The sequence below is a fragment of the Gouania willdenowi genome, chromosome 14 (genome assembly GCF_900634775.1).
Source record: "Gouania willdenowi chromosome 14, fGouWil2.1, whole genome shotgun sequence".
In the NCBI taxonomy this organism is placed as follows: Eukaryota; Metazoa; Chordata; class Actinopteri; order Blenniiformes; family Gobiesocidae; genus Gouania; species Gouania willdenowi.
In genome coordinates, this window is record NC_041057.1 from 17796950 (window position 1) to 17822215 (window position 25266).

The 25266-nt window shown below is 38.0% G+C and overlaps 2 protein-coding genes across 4 annotated transcripts; both read right to left on the reverse strand.

Annotated features, from left to right (window-relative positions):
* Window positions 1–6166: 6166 nt before the first annotated feature.
* mtmr2 (myotubularin related protein 2) lies at window positions 6167–17210 on the reverse strand. The gene is made up of 16 exons (XM_028466386.1): window positions 16983–17210; window positions 14649–14748; window positions 14533–14556; window positions 14347–14413; window positions 14169–14263; window positions 13997–14095; window positions 12284–12388; window positions 12120–12203; window positions 11887–12036; window positions 10414–10602; window positions 10155–10340; window positions 8810–9016; window positions 8628–8720; window positions 8423–8536; window positions 7550–7726; window positions 6167–7446 (listed from the first exon to the last, which is right to left on the reverse strand). Exons 1-16 carry the CDS (start codon window positions 17060–17062, stop codon window positions 7282–7284), a joined length of 1935 nt encoding a protein of 644 aa, XP_028322187.1. The 5' UTR covers window positions 17063–17210; the 3' UTR covers window positions 6167–7281.
* Window positions 17211–19514: 2304 nt separating this feature from the next.
* On the reverse strand, window positions 19515–23270 carry cwc15 (CWC15 spliceosome associated protein homolog). 3 transcript variants are annotated; one of them, XM_028466840.1, is made up of 7 exons: window positions 23155–23270; window positions 22572–22713; window positions 22350–22462; window positions 20308–20408; window positions 20115–20225; window positions 19867–20003; window positions 19515–19747 (listed from the first exon to the last, which is right to left on the reverse strand). In XM_028466840.1, exons 2-7 carry the CDS (start codon window positions 22700–22702, stop codon window positions 19618–19620), a joined length of 723 nt encoding a protein of 240 aa, XP_028322641.1. In that variant the 5' UTR covers window positions 22703–22713; window positions 23155–23270; the 3' UTR covers window positions 19515–19617. The 3 variants fall into 3 exon arrangements, with proteins under 3 accessions (XP_028322641.1, XP_028322642.1, XP_028322643.1); XM_028466841.1 differs by having other exon boundaries at window positions 22572–22716; window positions 23155–23236; XM_028466842.1 differs by lacking the exon at window positions 23155–23270 and adding an exon at window positions 23098–23121.
* Between the last annotated feature and the right edge of the window lie 1996 nt (window positions 23271–25266).

A 25266-nucleotide genomic window follows, 5' to 3' on the forward strand; every position in this document is an offset into this window, starting at 1 on the left:
TCAAGTGAGTTACATTGTGTGTAAACAGATTTTCAGCTAAATCTCAGAAATAATCAAAAGTTTAATATTTGTTCATGTTTATTTAATATATTTTACAACAATTATTTACTATATTTTACAACAAGGGATTCCCAAAGGATTATTAAAGTATATCTAATCTAATCTAACAAATACATTTGCATGCATTTACATGCTTATATACAAATATTTACAATTCAGTTTGGTTTTCTCTAGCGTTTCTCTCTCTTTCAGCTCCCTTTGCCTCTTCTTGGTGGCCTCCTTCTCTCTCTTTTTCTGCTCATTCCTCACTGTGACATTTTCTTCACCTGTTTTCAAGGCCAGCTCCTGGAGTTCAATGTTCTTTTTGTTATCAGGACCTCCATTTGCTGTGGGGTCCTCTCCTCTGTTAGTCTTGTTAGTCAGAGCCTCCCTCTCTGCTGTGACTAACTTTTCATCTTCCTGCTGTTCTTGCATCAGTCCATTCATCCTCTGTTCATTCTGGCTCTGAAGGTTGAACATAGAAACCAGCATCTCCTCCTCCCTAGTGGACCACCTCTTATTCCATTGTGCATGGGAGTCATAGATGGTCTTCTTGTTGGACTCAACAGTTTGGGCTAAATTCTGTCTTTCGTCCAGCAGCTGCCTCTGTAAAACACCAACATGCTTGTCTTGGCTCTGCAGACTATCTTGGAGGGAGCTGATTTGTGTCTGAAGGTAGATGATCTGAGCCTGAGAGTCCATACAGACATCATTCTTCTCTGAAGCCTCCACCTGCTGCTTCAAAACTTCCATCCTTCTGCTCCAGTGTCCATTCGATTCTGCCATCTTTAACTGAGAAGATGTTTTCAACTGCTCAATCATCTTGTCCCAGTCTTGAAGCTGTTTTGAAGCTTTAGCAGCTTCTTTCTGCTGGTCGTGCAGGGCAGATTTCAGAATCTCATTCTCTGATGAGAGTTTGCTCTCATGGTGCTCCTTCTCTTTCTCAGTCAAGGCCTTCTCCAGTTCAAAGTTCTACTGACTGAGGGCTTGGGTTGCCTTCTTTAAAGTGAGGACTTCATTGTCCTTATCCTTCAGATCCGTCAAAACACCCCAATCCATCTTCATCTCATTGCTATGAAGGTCAGAGAGCTGATTGACTTTATCCTGGTGCTCAAGAGTTACTTTTTGGGTCTCCTCCTGCTGGCTTTGAAGAGCCTTCCTTAAGGAAAGGACTTCCTCCATCAGCTCAGAATTCTGTTGATACAAAAACATTTATAAATACATTACATTCAGGAAATAACACTTTAAGAAAAAAATGGAAACAACTAAAAGTGTTTTGAGAATCCAACACGTCAGTAAAGACACTAAAAAACAATGTGTGTTTTTTTTAAAAATTTGAGTAAAAACTTTAAGTGACTGCCTTCAGGTGTCTTTGATCTCTGAACACATTTATCTCTGTTAATTTCAATTTAAAGAAACTTTAATGTGGTGGTATCAAACAGTGCAGGTGATAGAAATCCACATACCTCTTGCTCGTTCTCCACTGCTGTCATCTTTTCTTCTCTCTGATGTTGTTCACTCCGTGTGTTGTTGTTTATCTTTGACAGTGTGTTGTTGTTTGTCTGAAAGACACAGGTAAAACCTTTGGCTTTTTCTGACCGTAAACGCAAACACGTGCAGCTAGGTATGTTAACGGTTGTTGTTGTGGTAACGAATGAGCGTTATACAGCTTGGGCGGAGCTAGTGCTTTCATGTTGCCTGATTTCTGCCGAGGACACACGTGTGCGAAAATAAATGACAAAACACTGAATGCTTTTAAAGGCAATCTTTCAAACCAAAACTGGAAATCCCTCTTGGAGGAAACTAAAGTAAATACAGCTTAAAATGCCTTTTTAAACACATTCAAGACTCTTTACAACCAGTACTGCTCAAAAATAAAAATAAATTGTAAAAAGAAAAAGATTACATTGCCATGGATTAAGAAAGGTTTGGAAAATGCATGCAAAAAAATAAATTGTTGTTATGCAGGTTTTCTGAAGGACAAAATGAAAGAGTCTGAAAATAAGTATAAAAGATACAAGAATAAGTTAAAAAGTAGAACTATAGCACATTACTGCAAAAAATAAGGACAACATCCAAGGACTGTGGAGTACCATATGTAACCAGGCAGTTAAAGTGTGGTAGTTTCCTACCTTCATATAGCCCGTGAACGCATCATCCCTGTCTACTGGACGCTTTCTTAACCGCACCCTCTGATTAGAAGGATTATAAGCAGGTGTGCACGCCGTAGCGTCTGTGTGTTCGGGGCTCCCAGGCTGTACCGTCGGGTGCTAAATGCGAGTACTAATGTCTTCAAGCTTTTTAGTAATAATGTACTCAATAACTTATTGTTGCCTTGTCCCTGGGTTAGGAGTCCCCACACCCTGGTTACCTGCTCTTCAGTTGTGCCAACAGGTTGCGGTGCAGGATTGCTCAACTAGAAATGGTTTGGCAAAAGTTCAAGGTCGGAGGCCCGTTGTTATCCCTGCAGGAACCACAAAATTTGTTGCTGCCACTTGCTCCGCCGTTGTTGGGTCTACTGGAGCTATCCTTGCTGAGCCCCTGGGGTATGGGTTTAGTCTGCCACCTGGGCTGTTTGTGTCGCCCACTTTGGTTAGTGTTGTTAGAGGGACTGTGTTTGTACCTGTGACCAATGTTGGTATGTCCACTGTAACTTTAAAGTCTCGCTGTCTTGTGTCTTCCGTCAAGGTTGTTAGCCTACCCTCAGGATTACATGAAGTTCCTGGTGAACGTGAATCCATGGTTGCTACCGTCCGGTTTCACACGGCAAAAGAGGGTTCGGTGCGGGATAAAATATTGGGGCTGAATCTTTCCATGTTAACTGAGGCTGAGCAGCTAAAAGTCAGGGCACTGCTAGTTAAGTACGTATCAGTATTTTCCACGTTTGAAGGTAACCTAGGTTGTACTGGACTTATTTCTCATGATATCCCTCTTTTGGACAATGTACCCGTGCGTCAGCATTATAGATGTATTCCTCCATCAGAGTACGAGTCGGTTAAGGCCCACATAAACCAACTGCTAGATGCCCAGGTAATCCGGGAGAGCAGTAGCCCCTACTCCTCCCCCATTGGCATCATACGCAAAAAGGATGGCAGTCTGCGCCTCTGTGTGGACTATCGACAACTCAATAAGGAAACCAGAAAGGACGCGTTTCCGCTGCCCCGAATTGAGGAGTCCCTGGACTCATTGTGTGGAGCTCGGTGGTTTACCATCATGGACTTAGCCTCTGGCTATAATCAGGTGCCAATGGCAGAGGGCGACAAACAAAAGACTGCTTTCTGCTCCCCGTTTGGGTTATTTGAATTTAACCAAATGCCCTTTGGATTATGTAATGCGCCGGGGACTTTCCAGAGACTTATGGAGCGAATGTTTGGCGCCCAGCACAGCCAGTCACTGCTACTCTACTTAGATGATATAGTCGTTTTCTCTTCCACTGTTGATGAACATTTAAAATGGCTGGAGGTTGCGCTTAGCTGTGATTTTTTCAAACAGGAGGTGCAGTACTTGGGACATCGCATTTCAGAAGAGGGAGTGTCAACTGATCCTGGGAAGATTTCTGCCGTGTCCAACTGGCCCCGTCCTAAAACTGGCACTGAGCTGCGGTCCTTCATTGGCTTTGCCAGCTATTACCGAAGGTTTGTGGAAGAATTTTCCAAGCTCGCCGCTCCCCTTCACCGGCTAGTTGCAGAACTATCTGGTCCCAACAACCGGAAGGGAAGAGGAACTTACCTGGGGGATGCCTGGTCAGAGGAGTGTGAGGAGAGCTTCAAGGAGCTGAAGTCCCGCCTTGTAAGTGCACCCAACTTAGCTTTTGCTGACTTCTCTCTGCCATTTATCCTCGAAGTAGATGCCAGCCACTGTGGATTGGGAGCTGTGCTATCACAGGAGCAAGGAGGAAAAGTGAGACCTGTGGCCTATGGCAGTCGCAGCCTGCACCCTGCAGAGAGAAACTATAGCTCCATGAAGCTGGAGATGGCAGCCATGAAGTGGGCCATGGCCAACAAATTCAAGGATTACCTGTGGGGCCACCGCTGTGTCGTATGGACAGACAACAATCCGCTGAGTCACCTGGACACTGCCAAGCTTGGAGCAACTGAGCAGCGCTGGGTCGCCGAGTTGTCTGCATTCGACTATAGCGTGAGGTATCGGCCAGGACGGATTAACCAGAACGCGGACGCCCTCTCCAGGCAACGTAATCCTACTGGCTGCGAGGGGGTCGAGTTGGAATGCTACCTACCTGGCACCCGGGTTCCCGATTCAATTGCAGAGAAGGTCTGCCAGCATCCGCAGCAGGCAGCCACCCAGTCCGCCATTACCGCTCTTCCATCCAGCAGTCCAGTTGACCTGAGAAGGCTCCAAAGGTCGGACCCTTCCATTAGCGCCTTCCTGCCCTTCTGGAGCTAACAGAGAATGCCAACTCGTTCTGAGCTATATATTCTTGCCAGACTAATGCGGTGAGATTTACTTCACCAAAAAGCGAACCCCTGCCTTCCCATTGGTTACACATAAATGCAGTTATCATGGCCAAAACGATGACGACATAAAAGAGATTGTGAATGAGTTCAATACTTATTTTATAAATATTGACCCTCAATTAGCCTCAACAATAACCAAATCTTACACAGAACCTGCATCAGATGGTGTTCCCACAAACTTAAATTCTATGTTCCTCAACGCAACAAAGGAAAAAGAAATCATTAACGTGGCGACTAAATGTTCAAATAAAAAAATTACAGACAACGATGAGCTGGACATAATTATAATCAAATGAGTCATTGACGTAATTGAGAAACCACTATCCCATATTTTCAATTTATCTTTTAAAACGGGCAAGTTTCCAGATCAGATGAAAGTAGCCAAAGTTACTGTCATCCACAAAAGTGGGACAAAAGATCAATTTGTTAATTACAGACCTATATCATTCATACCTCAATTCTTTAAAATATTAGAAAAACTTTACAGATATACTTGACAAATGTATTAATAAATATAATGTACTAAATGATAGCCAACATGGATTTAGAAAAAACAGATCACCGGTACTAGCATTGATAGAACTGTGAGGAAATCACAAACAATATTGATAGGAAAACATTTTAATTTGGAATGCTTTGTGCGGTTGTACATGAGTATGCCTACAACGTAATGTTCCATATCCATCACTTTGTCATTTTTGGATTGTATTTTTGTTAGCTTGCTGTTTTTACTACAACATAATAATGAGGAATATAAAGTAATTGGCACTTGCAACTGAGATTACATAATGTAAAAAAAACCTGACTGATGTACAGATGAGGGCGCCAGAGCAACACACTGTTCCACAGATGTTCAGACAGAACCTTCTAAACAGCTGCTTGGTCATCACTTTAAAAGTAAATGCAGCTCAGGGATCATTCAACTAGGAGAGAAAACTGACCATTTACACCTAAATGGTCTACTTCTACTGTTCTATGACACTTTGGTCCATGAAACATCTAGAGTTTACACAGTAGAATTGATCATTTAAGCCAGTAAATCTATTAAAGATTATTTTGATGTGTAGAATAATCATGTTGCTGTTTTATATCAGCCAACAGCAGGTATTTTCTGAAGCTACTTTTGGTTTATTTGTGCATTTTTTTAATGACATGCCATGATTTACATTATTACCTGTCCCACAAACCTATGGCTCACAGACCCCAGCTTTAGAAGCACTGGAATAGTCTTCAAGTTGGGCCCAAAGATAAAATCAACCCATATGTGTATACATTAAAGTGGAATCTGGTGGTTCCTCATACACAGCACAAGGTTAACATGTGGACTGGAATGTCAGGGCTGATCCTGTTATCACTTCATGTTTCCTGCGCTCTGAATCCGTTTCACTCCTGTAAATGTTATGCTTTGTGTCACTATTTTGGCTTGCTCCATTTTTTTCTCCTTAAATCTCATCTTTTATGTTTTTTTTTTTGCTGAGCCATTTGTTTAAATCTCTAGAAACATCCAAACAACTCATATGAGGAGGGCCTGTACAGTTTAAACAAAATTCCGACACTTCAAACAGATCGACTACATGATGTAATAAGATTTATTTAACATTTTAGTACAATTTGACATTGTTAACTGTTGTTACAAAGGGCACAAAAGCCTGCTTTCAACTACGTATCTTTATTAATGCTACACAATAGTATTATTTGAGGTGTAGATGCATGAAGTCTTGTATTCCGACATAAGACTGTCCTATTGTCACAGAGTAATTGTGGTTTTACATTCTCCCACACTTGTACAGTATCACCTACATTCTATATTAAAAGGCACCATATGCTTTAGTTTTATGGCAAGATTACACCTTTGGATAATACAAAACAGCCTCCCTGGGTCATGGCTATCATCGGAGAAGTTAAGAGTGTGAACAAGGGTCCTGCCTTTCCAACAAATCATGATAACAATCACATTCAAAAAAAAAAAAAAGAAGGCACTGATACTGAATGAAAAATGTTCCCTGACTAAAGGTGTGTACTATTAGTTGTGTCACACATTCTGGAGCTTTTACATTGAACATCAGGTTTACAAAACATCCTAGTAAAACAAGCCCAGAGACAGATTAGTGTTTGCATATTTGTTTTTTTTTTTGCAGCTCATCAACACTGCATCAAAGTGACCTCACCTGAAGTTGTGACATAAGTTACAAACTCCACAAACAAAATAAATACAGTTGAGAGATTAGAAAAAGAAAATACAAAAGGTGCATAACTCTGGAAAGGTTTTTGGTCACAACTATCTATTCTAAAAGGTACTTGAATAGCTAATAATGCACTGTTATCACTGGAATAAAGTTTTAGCCTTTAACTACTCGTGAATAAAACCTGAAAAAGCTAGAATCATACATCCTTTTATTAGTCTTTTTAAATAACAGTCAGTTGTAGTCGATTTAACTACTTTTTAAAAACATGGTCCATCCTCATATTTCCTTCAGCAGTAATGCTTTACTGTTAGTAACAAGCGAACATGTGAAGTGTATATAAGGCATAAATATTTATTATGGTCACCCATAGGTTGATCTAATAGAAAGTTGTGATTAGATGTTCTCCCTAAAGGGAATACAGTAAGGCTGTAGTCTAAGACTGCTCTGAATGACTACTAAAGGATGATGAGTAATTTTTGTTAAGAAGTTTGGTCCTATCAAACAGGAAGGTGTTGTCCTATACTGAAGAAGCAGCTTGACTCACAGGTCCGTGTTTGTACCACGAGTCACGCTGCACAGCATCAAACAAACGTCTGCACAGGAGTGATGGAACGTGTCGGGGAACCTGCGCGATCTGAGGAAGATGAGGCTGAACGATTGGTCACATCCCGCTGCAACTCGTCCACGCGTTTTTGGAGTTCGGCGCGCTTGGCGAGCAGTTCTTTGGACCGCAGATGAATGGGTTCCTGTAAAAAAAAAAAAAAAGAAAAAAGAAAAAGTGAAGAATGGGAAAAGTGTCAACCATGAGATCAAATCCTACATCAGATGGGCTGTGGGATGGTGACCCACCTGAGGCCTCATGCGGGGGTTCCAGCGGATGTAGTAGCCCACCCAAAGCTCCAGGTGGCGTAAGCTTACAACAGGGAACAACACGTGGTTGGAGTAGTTCACATATAATGGATTACTGAATTCCTCCAGCTGGCTGTTAATGTAGGACCAGAGTGACACTGCTCTCTTTGGAACATCCTGTAAAATACCCAAATTACCAGAACTTCATTCAGAATCAGAATCAATCAGAATTTAACTTGGTAGTTGCTGCAAAAAACTGAAAAGGAACCAAAAACAAGCCAGACACAATAATAATGATGATAAATATAAAAGATGTATATATATATATATATACAAAGATTGTGTACTTCAACAAACAAAACCAGGTTCATTGTTCTGTCTGAGTCTGTGATTGGCTCCCATCACAAGGTGTGGGAGTGGCCAATACATGATATCAGTGAGTGAGCCTGCTTCAAATGACTACTTTTAATTGGCTGATGCCTATATATGTGTGTGACAACAACCACACATGTTTGTAAGCCCTGATGTAGACCATGCTTGGTTAAAACATGTTGGATTTATAATGATTTGGCCATAATAATAAAGAATTTTAGCATCTCTTTCATCATTTTGATATTTTCAAGTGCCTGGTTTACTCATTTTTTGACACATTTCTTCCCCGTTTTCCAAAACTATTCAACTTTAAACACTTTGAGCAGCCACTCATCCCCTTGCCTTTGTTCTCAACAAAACTACCGTAGTTATTTAACTCTGGCTATTTTTAGCAGTGTTTACACTCAAGGACACCAACTGTGACTGAATGTTCTTCATCGCTGACGACTGGAAACTAAATATTCACACATTCATAAAGAATCATGGTGAAACCATCCTTACTTCTTTCAACCTCTGCTGTTCGCTGTTACACAGGAATGTCCCAAACAGGCAGCTGTACAGGTGATCCAGAATGGTGACCAGGAAATACTCGTTGAATTCAAAAGCTGCAGGAAACTGAACCAAAACAAATCCATCATAGATTTATTGTTTTTTTTGTACCTCTACGTTATATATAGATAGTACTACAATAACTCTCATTGCTCACCTGGCGAGTCAGCTGCCAGACACAGTCGATAAACTGAATAAAAACAGGTGAACGGTCTGCATCTGTGTGGTTTTTATCACCATGGCCAATACGCTGTAAAATGTAAAATCAAAAGAAAAAAATCCGTGACATCATCCTGATCTAACGCAGGATTCTCCAAAACACCGTGTGATTTCATTTACCAGCTGGAACCGATGTCCGAAACTTAGCCACTCCTTTTCAAGGAGAACCTCAAAGCCGCGAATGGTCCGGTAATAACTGTCCAGCATGAGCATGGACAGGGAGGTGAGCTGAGCGGTGCGGTCCCAGCCGTCACTGCAGTGCACCACCACGGACGTCTTCCCAGACTCCACCTTGTCTGCGATCCTCAGCGCTCCCGCCAGGATCAACTGTAGACAGGTACACCTCAAAAAATTAGAATATCATGGAAAAAGTTTAAGATTGTTTGTCACTCATTTGAGAAAGTCAAACCCATGTATGACAGGCTCATGACAGAGTGAAATATTTCAAGCCTTTAAAATTCAGTGTCTCTCACACAGTCCAAACATCACAGTTTAGACATGATTAATAAATTATGAATTTACTATACTAATCAGACTCAGATATGAGATTAAAACATTATTAAAAACTAAAATAAAACATTTTGAAATATAAATGAATAGGGCTGACCATTCCATACGTGAATCTGATTTAATTGATTTGATTTATTTATGTATTTAAATCATGTAAATGACAACTTCAACATACAATTTAAAATAAAATAAACTAACGTCATGAAATAACAACATAATAGTATATTGCATCTTACGCATCTCAGTTTACATGAAGGAAAAGGAGTAGGAAGAAGTATAACCATAGCTATTAAGTGATTGCATAACCATATGCACCTTGCTAACTACTCTGTACTGTACATAGCTATAGTAATATGTATATATTGCTATTTCTGTGGATATCTTTGACGGAGCGAATCAGCACCTCCTTTGCACTGTGCGACATATTGTTATTGCATAATTCTACACATTGTTGGGAATCTGGACAACATTTTTATTTCTTTTAATTTAATTATTATTACAATTTTTTGTTTATCTATTGTCCAAGGGATTGATTTCTATGTGTATTAAACTCATTTGTGTATATGTATCAATATACCCATTGCAAGGGGAATAGACTGGTGGGATAAAAAGGGAGAGAAAATGTGTGTATGAAATACACACATAATTAGAATGTAATCACTAACCACACATGAATAAAAAGATGATCACAAAAAAACTTATCTAATCCTACCGCTTTAATTTTTTACAGATTTCTAAACTTAAACATGAACAAAGTCTCAATTTACAAACAATTTCAAAACTATAATGTGAATAAACAATCAATGCAATATAATAATCACACAGAAACCCTGCAATAATAGTTTTTTCCCCATTAACCATACGTCCTTTTCAAATAATGTACCATGTCCCTCAACTTTTTTACTCCAAATAACAAGCGAGCACCTTTAAAACTAAAGCTAGTGTCATTTCCCACCTTGATGTGTTCAAGCCAGTGAGTGGACTCCAGGTTGGAGAGCCAGCGAGAGTCCTCGATGTTGGGGTAAACCACATCTTTCAGCTTGCGGAGCGACTCCCTCATCACGTGGATGTTGTGAATGTCTAAGAACACCAGCTCAGCGTTTTGATATGCATCCTCACTCTCAAATCCTCCACCTTTCATCTATTAAACAAAACAGAAGCAGAGACGGTTGTTTCACCTGGATAATGTTCACACTCAGATGTGATGTAAACACCTTGTTGGCAGCAGCGTTGACACTTGGCCTGGCGTCGAAAATGAAGAGTTTGTGAGACTGAGCGTTGGCGTCCATGATGGCCTGCAGGTATTTCTCGTCCTCTTTGCTGCGTTTCCCGTTCACGCCCACCATTGGCTGGCTGCAGCGTGTCACTGTTGCCTGGCTCTCTGGGTGAATCCACGACAACACCTGCACACACATTTTAAAAAGGAGCGCATCATTAAAACACACACACACACGCACGCGCGCACACACGCGCACACACACACACACACACACACACACACACACACACACACACACACACACAAATCTGGGACTCCCTTCTGAGAAAGACACTCTTTTCAGCCCGTGACCCCCAAAATAAAGTTGCCAGTAACTGGGGACCCCCACGGGCGACCGTGGCTCAGGTGGTTGAGGGTCGACTTCTGATCGAGAGGTTGGGGGTTCGATCCCAGTACCTGACTATGTGTCGAAGTGTCCTTGGGCAAGACACTGAACCCTAAGTTGCTCCCAGTGGTCGACTAGCGCCTTGCATGGCAGTCCTGTCCCACTGGTGTGTGAATGTGAGAGTGATTGGGTGAATGAGCTGATATGTAAAGCGCTTTGGGACTGCTTCAGTGTGGTTATAAAGCGCTATATAAATCATGTCCATTTACCATTTACTATACCTGAAGGTGGTTGAACACAGATAGGAACATAATTAATATAAGGGGGAATAAAGGGGAGAGCTTTTTAGGGCCCATCCATAAAGTCAGCAAAATGATGGTCCATTGTTCTGTGAATATGTGATAACCATATTTATTTATTTGAATTATATCCACCTTTATCCAGGAGGTTTATTATTATTTGCTCTTCTACAGTGTATAGTCATATTAAAGATGTAAATCCTTGTTTTAATCAGAAAAAAATATGGGTTGAAAGTGACCAAAAATGGTGGAAAAGGCGGTGAAATGGGATTTTAAAAACCACAGAAATTGGTTAAAAGTTGCAATTTAGAGTGGCCATAAACTGACAGAAAAAGTGGTAAAAAGGGTTCAAAGTGTTAATATTGGCTTAAAAATGGCAGAAATAAATAGGAACAATTAGTTTAAATGGCACGACAAATCATTAATGTGAAAAACAAGAATTAAATATGGTGAAAAGAAAAGTGACACTATGTGGGAAATAAATGTCAAAAATAAATTGAAAGGTGAAGAATGTGCAGAAAAGGCATTAAACTTTGATGGAGAAGTGGGAGAAATGGGAGAAATGTAGCAAAAACGCATTAAAAGGAGCAAAAATATGGCAAGAAAAAAATTTATGAAAATAGGTTAGAATATGGTCAGTTTGGTGTGGTTGCAGAAAAAGGGTAAAAATGAGCAAAAACGGGCTCAAATTGTTCAAAAAATATTCGGCGACCCCCTCCCAGTGTTTCGCAACCCCAAGGTTGATAATCTGTAGTGTAGAGGCAGCTGAGACTAAACCACTCACTGGTATCCTGCCCTTTGCTCTGAAGGCAGACACTCTCTTCAGCTCTTCATCTGGGATGTTGACGGGCACTGCCAGCGTGCACGGGTAGGTGTCACACATCTCATAGTGATCATTGACCTTAGTTATCCTCCAGCTTTCATTGGGAATACCCTTTAAATGCAAAGCAGACGCCATCATATTAAAGTTATTGTGCACTCGTAATATGCAGAGTGGACCTTCACATTTCAAACTACCTGTCTCCTGTACTCCGACACTGCGTCGTACACCTTCCACCCATTTTCAGGGAAGACTTGGCCGTATTCAAAGGCAAAGATTTGCTGTGGCAGGAAAGGGAAAGAAAGTTATCAGAGGACTGAGAGTCTCCTAAAGCTGCGCCGTCAGCGGTGTGAGGTCTCACCAGCCCGTTGGAAACAGGAAACGCAAACTTCATCAGCACTTCAAAAATGGACTTCCTGAGTGTGTCCTCCATCAGTTTGTGGGAGAATCGCAAATTACGCATATCCTGCAGGGAGACAGATCTCTGTCAGCCTAGTGTGGACATCCTGGTTACTAATAATTAAGGGAGCACCAAAACAGGACATTATTACCTACTGTAGCACTTTGGAATCATCTCATGTAAATGGTATTATAGTGTAATAAATAACTATTACTATTATAATTGCTAAATCTCTTGAATGGGTGTGCATTGCTATGAATCTGACGATATGATACACGATTTGCATGTAACGACACAATATACCCCGATACTAAACAATATGATATACGTCGCAAAATATTGCAATATCAATCATTAAATAAATTTCTCCTTTACAAGTACAAAATGGTATGAAACTTGCGATAACAAGTAAATGGTAACTAACTGTAATTCACGTAGAAATATCAAAAACAAGTGACATGTTCATCAAACTGTTAAATTCCTTTTTTCAAAAAAGTTTAACAGATTCTGACTCGGCTAGGTTCTTAAATTCTTAAAATGAAATAAAAAGTAACTACATACAGTATGTTTTATGGAAATAGAGCGCAATCAACTTCCATTAAAGAGTGAGGTAGTTTAACGAGGTCTGATGTGCTTCACTGACACCGAGTGACATGCATATGTTAGCGCTGGAGGTCAACTGATATGGGATTTTCAAAAAAAATAAAATAAAATAAATCAGCCGACGGCCGATATCTACAGCCGATTTTAGAAGCCGATATACTTTTTTTTTTTTTAAAGCACATTGATTATGAAAGACAACTGAAACACTCGTGATAGAAATGTATTTATTAGAAATTTAATTAAATGCACAAATAGAACTCTTAACCCTTATTTGAACTTAATATCAATATTCCCGCACACAACCAAGTAAAACGAAAAGTACAGAACGGGTCAGTAGCAATAAAGCATGACAACAATGTACAATGTGCAAGTCGTGGGTTTAAACTAAATACCTGTTTTAGGTATAACCACTCACTCCTTCCCTCTGTTCACAGCCACTACCATTATACCTAAGCTTCACACGTGTCACCATATGCACAACTACAACATCACATTTCACTCTCACTTTAAAATAATCAACTCTTCCCCACCCTTTCTATTTCCTACCTTGAGTCTCTCCTCCCTGTTCCCTTCCCCCTCACTTAGGTGTAACACTGCCCTCTCTTTTTATATCCTCCCTATAATAATGTCTTTCTTACCCTTCCTTAGGGCTGGTGATGGTAAAAAATAAATAAATAAAATAAAAATAAATAATAATAATCAAATTTTTTTGGCCAATCTTTCTTAAAAAAAATATATAATAATAATACATATATATATATTTAAATGAATTGGTTGACCTCTAGTTAGTGCTATTAAATGTTATTTTTTCTTTAAAAAACATAATAATAATAAATTAAAAAAAACGATTTGGACATTTTTTGAATTGATACAATAATCGTGCGGTAAAATATCGCGATGTGTCACCCTTAATGGTGACACCTTTGTCAGATGGAGGTAATGGTATGAACACCCCTGCACTGAACAGTCAACTCAAACTCAAAATATCATTAGTTCATTTCAGGGCAGCACAATAAATAACAAAAAGAACCAGTTTGTTTACAGTATTTTTGCCCTCTCCATCATACTCACTTTGCAAACAAGGCCATAGGAAACGTCCCCACGACTTGAAGCACTTCCAATTTTTTCCACTCGACTCACTACGCCAAGAGGAAGGTCCAAAACAAACTCCTGGAAGCCAAAGACCAGTAACTGTAAACAAAGCCATTCCTCCACCCTGCCCTGATGCTCCGTCCATACATACACTGTCTGTGCATTTGAAGAAGAGCCTGTAGTTGGTGATGATCACTGTTCCTCTCAGAGCACCGGTGAATGGACAGAAGTACGTAACATCCTGGGCTGTGGAATGGAGCCAAAGCTTAGCGCTAACCGTGACAAACTCTATTAACTATAGAAAATAATGATGTGTGTGAATGCCGTACCGTTGTCTTGAACAGTTTCATTTGGAAGTAATTGTGGTTCCTCTTTGTCCGAGTCTCTGAGAACCTTCTGGAAGCATCAGAAGTACAAAAACACTTCAATGAAAGGACACGTCTTAGTCCTTCTCCCACTGGTGATCATAGTAATGAAGAATACACAAGTACAGTATAAACTACAATAAGACACACCTTAGCAGCAGCTTTCGGTTTAACCTGAAGATGCAAAAACAAGAAAAAATGAGGATTTAAAAAACAAAAAAGCAGTTTTCAGAAATGGAAGCAGTGTTTAAGAATTGGCTTCATACCCTGAGCTCTGGAGAGAACTCTGCAGAGGTGGATACAGAGTCAGAGGACAAGGTTGATGGTTTGGCCTGTGCAGAGCGGTCTGAGCGGGAGGTGGAGGTGCTGTTAAAAGATAACACAGATTCATAGAGAAGAAACTAGGGATGTAACGCTTAATCGTAAGGCAGTTAAAAATCGATTCATAGGTGTCACGATTCACATCGATACATTTCTTCTTCACTGCAAGATTTCTGCATGCCAACCGACCACTGGGTTACCAGCGCCCTCTGCTGGTCCAAACAAATATCTGACCTAAATACAGTGAAATTACTTTTTTTTTTTTTTTTAAGTCCAATTTTTAAGGCACAAAATACATTTTTAGCTACACTTTTAAAAAAGGAACTAGAAAAGGAACTATTATGCAGTTTTGCATTGTTTACTATAGAACCAGAATTTAAATGAATAGGCTTCTTTTTCATTTGTATTATTCCTTTATTTATTTCATTCAAGATATATTTTTAGTTAAATTGCATTGTTTTGAATAGTTTATAAAGGGATTCTTTTGACAATGAAAAATAAAAGGAAAACAGTATAGTTTTTTTACCCAAAAAAATAAAGGAATATTTTTCCCATTTTGTAAAATAAATCGTGAATCGTATCGTGAACCCAGTATCGGGAATCGAATCGTATTGGGAGTTGAGTGAATTGTTACATCCCTAGAAGAAACACACTTTGATTAGCTAGTGCTTAAAAACGTACTCTTCTTTTCCTTTAAAGCCGAGGTTCCCAAAGTGGGGTACGCAAATAGTCAAAGGGAGTACGTGAAAAAAAAACGTCAAACAGCGTGACAACATTGGTAACTAGAATATAAATAGACGAGCAGTCAGGAGCCTCATGCTTTGGCTCAAACAACCCTAACATGCATTCTGGTGCACTTTGCAGTAGGAGTGTGACGATATCTCGATAAGGCTATATATCACGATATTTTCCCGTACGATCGATTATCGATATGCTCCTGCTAATAATCGATTTATTTTATTATTTTTTTTTAAATCTTTTCAGCTTTTTCACTAAAATGTGCAGGTAGGTCTTCACAGAAATTTTGTAACTGTTTGTTGAAGGAACCAATATATCGTTTACTGGAATATTTCATTATAATGGTGTCACTGGTAAGAAAGACCCGAAGTTTTGTTTACAGAAAGCACTACTGGAGATACTTATTCATTTACATTGGTATGTTGACACTTATTTACAGAAATGTTGCACTAAAATAGTGTCACTGTTCATAGGACACTTTTTCAATTTATTGTCTTTCAGAGATATAGAATAAAAATTGTATTTTTTACTTGATCTTTTTTTTTTATTGTTATGTCATAGATTATTGTAGATTGATTTCTGACCAATATATCGATAATTGCAGTATCATCATATCGTGAGATAATCGTTACTGTGAGCTTTGTATCGCGTATCGTATCATATCGTATCGTGAGGTTCCCACCCCTACTTTGCAGCTTCTTATTAATGGTTTGTTTGAGCGAGCATGAATGGAAATAATGGTATTAAATAAGGGGTGGGAAAAAAAAAATATTGATTCCTGATATATCGAATATTTTTGTGACGTATTGAAAATTGATATTTCTCTTGACAATTGTTTAAAAAATGTTATATTTGAACCATGTCTGTATATACGGTTATAGGTTAACACTGTGTAGTGTAGTGCACTTACATGCTCAGTTCATATAATTGATAGGGATGTCCTGATACAACTTTTTCACTTCCGATACGATACTGATATTGCAGCCTTGAGTATTGGTTGAGAGCGATACCAATCCGATACGATATCAGCACGAATCATGCATACTTTTATTACTTATTTTGTAGTGTGGAGCATTAGAAAAGGTTTGATCAAGTAATGTTAGTCAAACAGAGAACAACAATCAGCAACAGTAGGGATGAGAAAAACTGACCCATTTATTATTAACCAAGTGGTTACATAAATGTTAACCTTCTACGTAATATCTACAGTATTCTACAATTGAATAAATATAATATAATATCGAAGTTTTTAGATGCAGTCCGATAAAATCCAATATTCATTTTCTGGCTGATATCAGACCGATATCATATTGGAAATGAAAAAGTTGTATCAGGACATCCCTAATTGTGATTATAATCGTGATTACAATATTGATAAAAAATAATCGTGATGATCATTTTGGCCACAATCGTGCAGCCCTACTCGAGTACAATTTCAATCAAGTATCAGTACTTCTATTTGAGTATGATATTAATTATTAGCCTGCGTTAGACTGTAGCTGGTTTATCCATGTATAACACACACACACACACACACACACCTGGACAGTGAATCGACACTAGGCTGACGGGACGAGGATCTCTTGGAGCCCAGACTATCCACACTGCTGCTCTTCTCCATCTTATATGAACTGCGCTGCTGAGTCAACCGGTTAAATGAAGACTCACAGTGGGACAGAAAGCTGAATATCTGCCGTAACACACTCAGAACTACAGCAGTTAATCCCTACAAACAAAAGGAAGCTGCCATCTTTTCCCAGTAGCCTCCCTAATCCCCGGCACTGGTTGTTTGGTCACAGCGCCCTCAGGTGGTGGAATTCTGTATGTTCACATCAGTGGTTGTCAAACTATTCTGGCCCAAGTACCCCCGTTTTCTTATTTCTGGATCAAGTACCCCCGTTTACTGAATCCAGATACCCCCTTTGTCCGACGACAACATTTGACCTTAAAAAAAAAACAAAACTCTTGAAACAACTATAGAGCACAATGATGGAATGAACGAGTGAAAACACACATTTTAAATATTCTCATTTTGTAAATAAGTGGAAAGAAACAATATTTAGTGCAGTGGTTCCCAATATTTTGATATCAAGACATATTTTTTTTTTCTAGAATTAGTTTTGATCATGTGATACACTATTGGTCAAACGTTTTAGAACACCCTGATTTTTCCAGTTATTTATTGCAATTCAAAGTCGTGCAAATCCAATGAATAGCTTGAACTATGATTTTATTTAAATCAGTTTTATTTTTATTTATTGTTTTTCTCAAATGTGTTTTAATTGTTTTATACTCATTTAGTGGTGGAACTTATTTGCATTGTTTTGGTCTTATTGTTGTCTTATTGTCTTATTGTGCAGCACTTTGGAAACGTTTTGTTGTTTAAATATTCTATTTAAATAAAGTGGATTGGACTGAAAGGTAAGTACTGAAGAGCCAGAGGTAAATAAAAAAAAGGTTTAGTTAACCAAAAATGAAAAATGATCGAGATTTCAGAATTATACAAATAGGCCTTTTTCAGTGAACACAAAGTGTGTTAACAATTTAAAGCTGTTCTGCAGCAACGAAGGTTGAATCAGCTTTGAAAGCAAGTGCTACTAATTTTTACAGTGTTCCAACTTTTCTGAGTCAAAAGTTTAGAACAGTGGTTCTCAACTGGTCTCACCCTGCGACCCAATTTTGCCACTGTCATTGAATCGTGACCCTTTTTTTTTTTTTTTTTTTTTTTTTTTTTACAAATTGAACCAACCAAATTTAATCTTATTAATCCATGTAATCTTTTTTTAAAAACATAAATCTATATATTTGCATACGCAATTTCACAACAGACTTGTCAAAAGAAAAGTTTCTTTCAAAATAAAAGACAAGTCCAACCCAAAATGAGAGACACTGGTTTAGAATACATTTTGGTCTATAAATTGCTTATTTGTTCTATGCTTTCATTTCAGAGTGCAATGACAATATATATATATACTGTATATCTGAGCTCAATAATGATCAAAAACCAATTATAGAAAATGTCTTATTTTTATTGTCATTTTAGTTGAACTAAATTTATATTTTACAAAGTGAAATTATAGAAATGCAATTGTTTAAGATCATATTTTAATAAAATAAAATATTCAAAAATCGATTACATTTTTTATTTTTATTTCAGAAAACACCCTACATGGGGTCCCGACCCCAAAGTTGAAAACCCCTGATTTCTAATTTTTATAATTTACAGTGATCTCACACCTGGACTGGGGCCAAGACTGACACTTTGTTAGTTTTCCACTCTCTCAAGTACCCCCATTTGAGAACCACTGATTTACACAATTCTTTACAGAGCTTTTTGTGTATCCTGGTTTGGTAAACATAATAAAAACACAATAAACTAAGAAATGTTTTATGCGTTTAAAGAAAAATAACAAAACAAACTACCATACGTACATACTCATTGTGTCTGGTGGTAAACCCATGATTAAATGGACATTTAATTTCTAATGCATACATTTAGATGAGCTATTCCACTATTTCCAGCAATGAAGCTTTAACTACTCCATGGAAACTTGTAGTTTTAGGTCAATGTTTTTAACAAATGTCAGTCTTCCAGAAGCATGGAGTCAGGTACAGATAGGACAGACCTCAACGTATCATCTGCCTTCCTTCAAGGACCTGCACTCCTGATTCTGATAGTGGATGTGACCTCAGGGTTTGCTCCATATACTGCTCTCTTATTTATACACCTTTTGGTGTGTATTTTTAGTCATTTGACCAGGAAGGGACCACTTTCTAACTAAACCCACATAGGTCAGATAATGAAATTGAAGAACATCAGACAGCCAAATCCCCATAAACCTTAACATAGTAAAAAGCCAAACATTAAAGTTCATGACCCTTTGTTTTTTCATGTACTAAAGAATAGTCCATCAGATATAGCCTTTTTTGTAAGTGCTTTAAATTGGAATGTTTCTATTAATGAAGCTAAAGTCATTATCTTAATGAACAAGTAGCACACTGGGCGCCTCTAGGCAGAATTGGCCGAGTCATCTTTATTGTACTAAAATCAGCCCACAAAGAAATGAAGAACACCTGGTCACAAGCTTTATTCAGAAGGGTTGAAGTCACTTATATACAACAATGTCGAGGACAAAAGCAAAAATTTATTTGAGAAACAAAAACTAACACACAGCGCTACTTGACATATTTCTCCATGAACTTCTTGTGAAACTCAGAGCGTAACGTGTCGTTGATGAATCGTTTCTCCTTTCGTGCTTCGTCTACTCCTTTAGCACAGTTCTTGAACACAACATCATCATCCCACCTGGAAAGTTAAACAAATAATGAGGTTACCTCTGTGAGACCTTCTAATATTAATAGCCCTTGTATTATGTAAACACCCCTCAGCCTTAACATTACGTTTTTGGGTTTTGAACACAATACCTTCTCTTGACCTTGAATGTGGTTGGAGTTGGGGTTATCTGCTGCTGTTGCTGCTGTCCTGCCAAATTAATCAGTGGATTGCCACTCAAGATGTTCTCCATTCTAATTCTCTCCTCCTCTGCCTTCTGCTCTCGCTCCTAAAACACAACAAAAAAACAAAAACAACGGGGATTATCAACTAAAATAAACAATATCTTAATTACTTAGCTTTGTATTTAGTTTCAAATACATCATTGTACAAATCTAACCTTTTTTTCTTGCTCTTCGGCGCGCTCCTTTTTGATCTTTTCGAGCTCTGCCAGGAGAGCTGCGGTGTCGTCATCATCGCTGTCTTCATCAGAGTCCTCATCCTCGTCTTCCTGTGAACAAAAACAATATACATTATTAGCCTGAGGACTTTAATGAGTGCTAATCACTATCGTGTGCTGCTCAAGTATGTACATCTGTGAGAGGGTCATCAGCATCAAGGTTGGCTGCTGGGATCTGATCAAGCCTGGGCCGCTTGGAAGATGAGGATGATGAAGATGATGATGTGGTGTGCTCTGGAAAAAAAAGTAAAGGTAATTAGTTTATGGTGATTGTTTATTTAGATTACTGTACAGAAGCGGGGAAACACCTACAAAACTTCACTTCAACCACTTTTAATTCTGGAGAAAAGAGCAATCAGAATTGTTCAGAATGTTGATTTTGGGGTTTACGCAAATTATTGTTTTTAAAATCCAAAATTCTGAATTTTTTTTTTACTTGGTGGAGCATTAAACAGCACGTGTTTGATAAAACATGGAATTATTTGTTACCAAAAAATATTCAGGAAATGTTTCACGTAAGAGAGCTTAAAAAGGAAATGAAATCTAAATGTTTGCAGTGTTTGTACAACTAATGAAAAGCTTCTGTATTACCATCTATGGAGTTAAAGTGTGGAACACACTGAGTACTGAATTAGAATAATTCTGAGCCTAATTCTGTTTACAAAGAAGCCTAAAGTACTGTAATGATTTAATTTCATTTTATTGAAAGCCCCATTAGCTCTTGACTTTTTGCAGGAGCTATTCTGGCTGGGGTCTCATTCATTTTCATTACAAATATTTACACGCACACACACACACAATGTGAAACAAAATAAAAAAAAAATCACATAAAACCAAAAGAACTGTCAGCAGATGTGGAGAGTCGACCCAAAACCTCAAAATAAAGCAGTAACAACAACATTGCCATCATTGTTCCCATCATCAACGGACAAAAATTAACAATTCATTACTTAAACAAAAACAAAACAAATACTAACAATAATCACAAAACATTTGGAGTTTTGTATAAAGCCAAATTCTCACTTAAGCACAAATCTTCAGAGGTACGTTGATAAATAATTAGCACAAGGTGCTCGCTTGTTATATGGAGTAAAAAAGTTGCAGGATATGGTACGTTATTGGAAAATGAGGTATGGTTAAAAAAATAAATAAATAAACAAAAAAAAAAAAAAAAAAAAAAATATTGTGTGGTTTCTGTATGAGTATTATATTGCATTGGTTGTTTATTCACATTATAGTATTAAAATTAATAGTGAATTGAGACTTTGTTAATGTTTAAGTTAGGAAATCTGGAGGGGTGGGATTAAATAACTTAATACTTCTTTCTACTACTTTTCGTTGATGTAAACTGAGATGCGTATGAATTTGAAGATGCAAGATACCGTTTGGTTGTTGTTTTCCTGATGTTAATTTATTTCATTTTAAACTGTTTTTAAGGTGTCATTTACATAATCAAATAAATTGTTAAAAAGCTTCTCAAACAAACTAACCACATGTGATTTGTAATAATTGCGGAGAATGTCTGTGATGTTAATCTCGTGTGAATCAGCCATGTCAGTAATTTGTAAAGTAAAAATACCCTGCAAATTACCGACCATATTTTGCTGAACTCAGAGGTCCTGTGATAATACTAATCCAATGCGAATAGGCACATCGGTGATTTGGACATAAATGGGCGGAATCTGATGCGTGAATACGCGTTGTTTTGTTTCCAGGATGCATGTTTGTTTACTTTTGGCGAAGAATGGACGCTGCATTGGAGTGTTTAAAAAACCTTTTGGGTCGGGCCAGCAAAACCTTATCGGCCGGTAACGTACGGCAACAAAAAGAGAAGGAGCAATATCAGAAACAAATTGTGGATCACGTTGTGCTTTGCACTGTGCGGTGAGAATCTTTGTTTTTCCTGTTTGTAGCTTTCTATTTAATACAGCTGGCTAGCGCTAGCAGTAACACAGCACTGAACTGTGGTCAAAACCCTGCTAAGTTGTTTTAGCATCACATCTGGGAGATGTCCATAAATTTCAGCAAAATCTCAGGCTTCCGTTATCCCGTGCGAATGCGCCACATAAAAAGCAGACGTTGGGGGGGTCATTTATTTATTACATGGGGCCCTCAGATAATACTTATCCCATGCGAATGGGGCTTACGTTTTGAAACCAGTTCAGAAATACACACCTCTCGGTCCTCTCTCCCTGGTCTTGTCGCGAACAGCTACACGCTCCTTCTCCTCGAGCTCTCTGCGGAAATCACGGGCACGAACCTCCTCAGGTGCATCCTGGGTAGGCTGTCTGAACACGGAACGGGTGAAAAAGCATACGAGTAAGAACAACATATGCAAGAAAACATATTTTTGTATCTATTCCACATTTGGTGAGAGACAAGTGTGTATCTTCAGACCTGTACTTGATCTTTGTGTGACCAGGAAGATCCCGGCTGGAGTACTGCTTAGAGAGGGCACTTAAATCACCTTCTCCTTTACCCCTCCCTCCTCTTGCAGGCTCAAATGTTGGTCTTGCAGCTGTAGTCATCGTTGATGGCCCTGCTTTGGGTAAATACGAGAAGAAAAAAATACAAAATCAAAGCTGGCTGGTGCGAAGAATCTTACTTAACGTTTCTATGTGAATATCTTCACTTCCGACATGGTTGAGATGAGTACAGTATTGAAAAAGATGTGCGCTCTATTGAAAGCTTTTTGACCAGGTTACATAATTATATGTTCATAAATAAGAGGAATGAGTGTTAATGTATAGTGTCCGAAATAGGTAGAGTGTCTGTTTAAAGACAATTTTCAAATGAGAACATTCATGTTTCAAGCTAACGCATTAGCTACTCAGGCTAACTGGTCGCTATCGAAGAAACTTGAAACACAAACGTTTAACACTCAACCATAAAGTGCAGGAAATTGTATATAATGCATATTTACTTTTGTTGCTGGCAATCTGTAACTATATATATAACATTCAAAATAATCAACACTTACCGAACCACTACAAAGGCAAGGAAAGAAAATGAACACGTCATATCCGGCGGAAATACTGAAAGCGGAAGAGCGCCATCATGAGCCAGGGCGTAAATTATTTTCAACACCTCTGTTTTGTTTTTTTTTAGTCGTTTAAAAGCATTTAGTTTATTAAAATTTCAAAGTCAAAATTATAAATACACTAAAGCAATTATTTACAAATGAACATGGGGACAAATCAAGGAGACTAGCAAGATACACATTTCAACTTCCCATGAAAGCAACAATATAGCCCACATAAAAAAGTGCAAAACAAGTATAGAACTTATAAGTTTAGGAAATTCCAAAGTCAATATGAGAGAATTGCCGAATACATTTTAAACTTGGAATCTGTTTAAACTATTATGCTTTAACATTCTGAGGCACAGCATTGTGTCCACATTACTGGAGGAAAGAGCAGCTTTCTTTTTCTAAATTATTATTATTACACTACTACTACTAATAATAATAATAATATATAAATATTATTAGTAACATTGTACCAACATTTTCGTTTTTATTCACAGTGTGGAAGTGTAGCCGTACAGGCTTCTGCACAGCGACGCTCTAGATTTAGAAGAGAAATGAAAATATACTGTCACTATCACTCAAGCCTTGTTATTTTGAATGACTAAAATCCTATAACTGAATCATAAATTATATATCTTTCCCCTGTTGTTTTGTTTTTGTCAAAATTAGAGGTTTGCTCTCTTGTACTATGCAACCTTTTCAAACAAAGACATACTGTACATGTTTCCGTTGACATCTTTAAGGTTTGTGACATACATTTTATGGTCCTATAAACACATTTGAGTTCAGGATGTACCCTCTGTCTACACATCACTCGCCATCGCCTGTCATTGACTGTTGACAGAGAGCATGAGATCTTTATCATCTTTTCTGTCCTGATGGAATACCAAAGATTTCTACTGAACACATTGGCTGAAGATTAAAGAGGTTAACCTGCAGAGCAGAAGTTCTGCTGGATTCCACACATTAGACTGGTTTCTTAAACATTTGTCATGTGTGATATGTTTAAGATGGAAGATAAAACTCTAATAAATAGATGGCATAGTTGTGAGATGTCTATTACAGAAGCCAATCATTGAAATTGGGTGTTTTTTTTTTTTCATTTTTGTTGTTGACACATCGTACCATGAATAGATAGTACAGTCAAGTTACAAAAAAAAAACATCTTATTTGTACAATACTCGTCTTGAAGCTAAGGAGTGAGACAATTGTGTTTTCAAAAACCAAAAAAAAAACAAAAAACAAATGCATTCGTTAAAATCTTCTGAGAAAACCTAAGATGGCAGTCAGCATTTGGGTTCTTTATAGCAACATAATTAATTTGAATTTACAACAAGGACATTTTTTCCCCCCCAATTAAAGTAAATACTTTAATTTGCCTTAATTCAAAAGCATTTACATTTAAATCTGAACACATACACTACCAGTCAAAAGTTTTAGAACACCACACTTTTTCCATTTTCTTTACTGAAATTTATTCAGTTTATTGTGTCACTCTGAAATGAAAGCATAGAACAAATAAGAAATCATGGAATCAAATTTATAGACCAAAGTGTATTCTAAACTGTTGACTCATCCAAGTACAGTGTGTTCCAACACTGCTTTTATGCAGACAGAGGGGATTCTAAGTAATCAAGAAATGTTGGAACACCTGTAGCACATTAGTAGCACAAGCTTTCAAGGCTGATTCAACCTTCATTGCTGCAGAACAGCTTTTATTAACCTTTATTTAGATTGGATCATTTAATTAGTATAAATATCTTTATATCCGTCAAGTATTTACTTAAATCTGATAGGAATATGGTAATATAAAAAACCCCAAAACATAACAATATACTGTTCATGATCATAAATGTATTTTCAGCAGCATAGCAAAAAGAGCACAAAAACAGCTTCATTGAAGTGACATTTTACAGTTCTACAGTTTTACAAGAGGTATCACAGATTATGGGGGAAAAAACACACAGAATTACGCATTAGAAGCAGAATGCTGACGCACGATCTGAGGCCGATGTTGACTAGATGTATGCATGCTATATGGATTCTGAATTGTACATTATTTTT

Bases quoted from the DNA above. Each gene is read 5' to 3' on its own strand.
- mtmr2 (XM_028466386.1), bottom strand. From the start codon at position 17,062: ATGGAGAAGAGCAGCAGTGTGGATAGTCTGGGCTCCAAGAGATCCTCG. The intron at 14,557-14,648 runs GTATGAAGCCAA...TTGCATCTTCAG, and splicing joins AGTTCTCTCCAGAGCTCAGG to GTTAAACCGAAAGCTGCTGC. The intron at 7,447-7,549 runs GTGGGTCACCAT...TTTTTTTTACAG, and splicing joins ACCCCCGCATGAGGCCTCAG to GAACCCATTCATCTGCGGTC.
- cwc15 (XM_028466840.1), bottom strand. From the start codon at position 22,702: ATGACTACAGCTGCAAGACCAACATTTGAGCCTGCAAGAGGAGGGAGG. The intron at 22,463-22,571 runs GTCTGAAGATAC...TTCCGTGTTCAG, and splicing joins CACACAAAGATCAAGTACAG to ACAGCCTACCCAGGATGCAC. The intron at 19,748-19,866 runs GTATTGTGTTCA...TTAACTTTCCAG, and splicing joins ACATTCAAGGTCAAGAGAAG to GTGGGATGATGATGTTGTGT.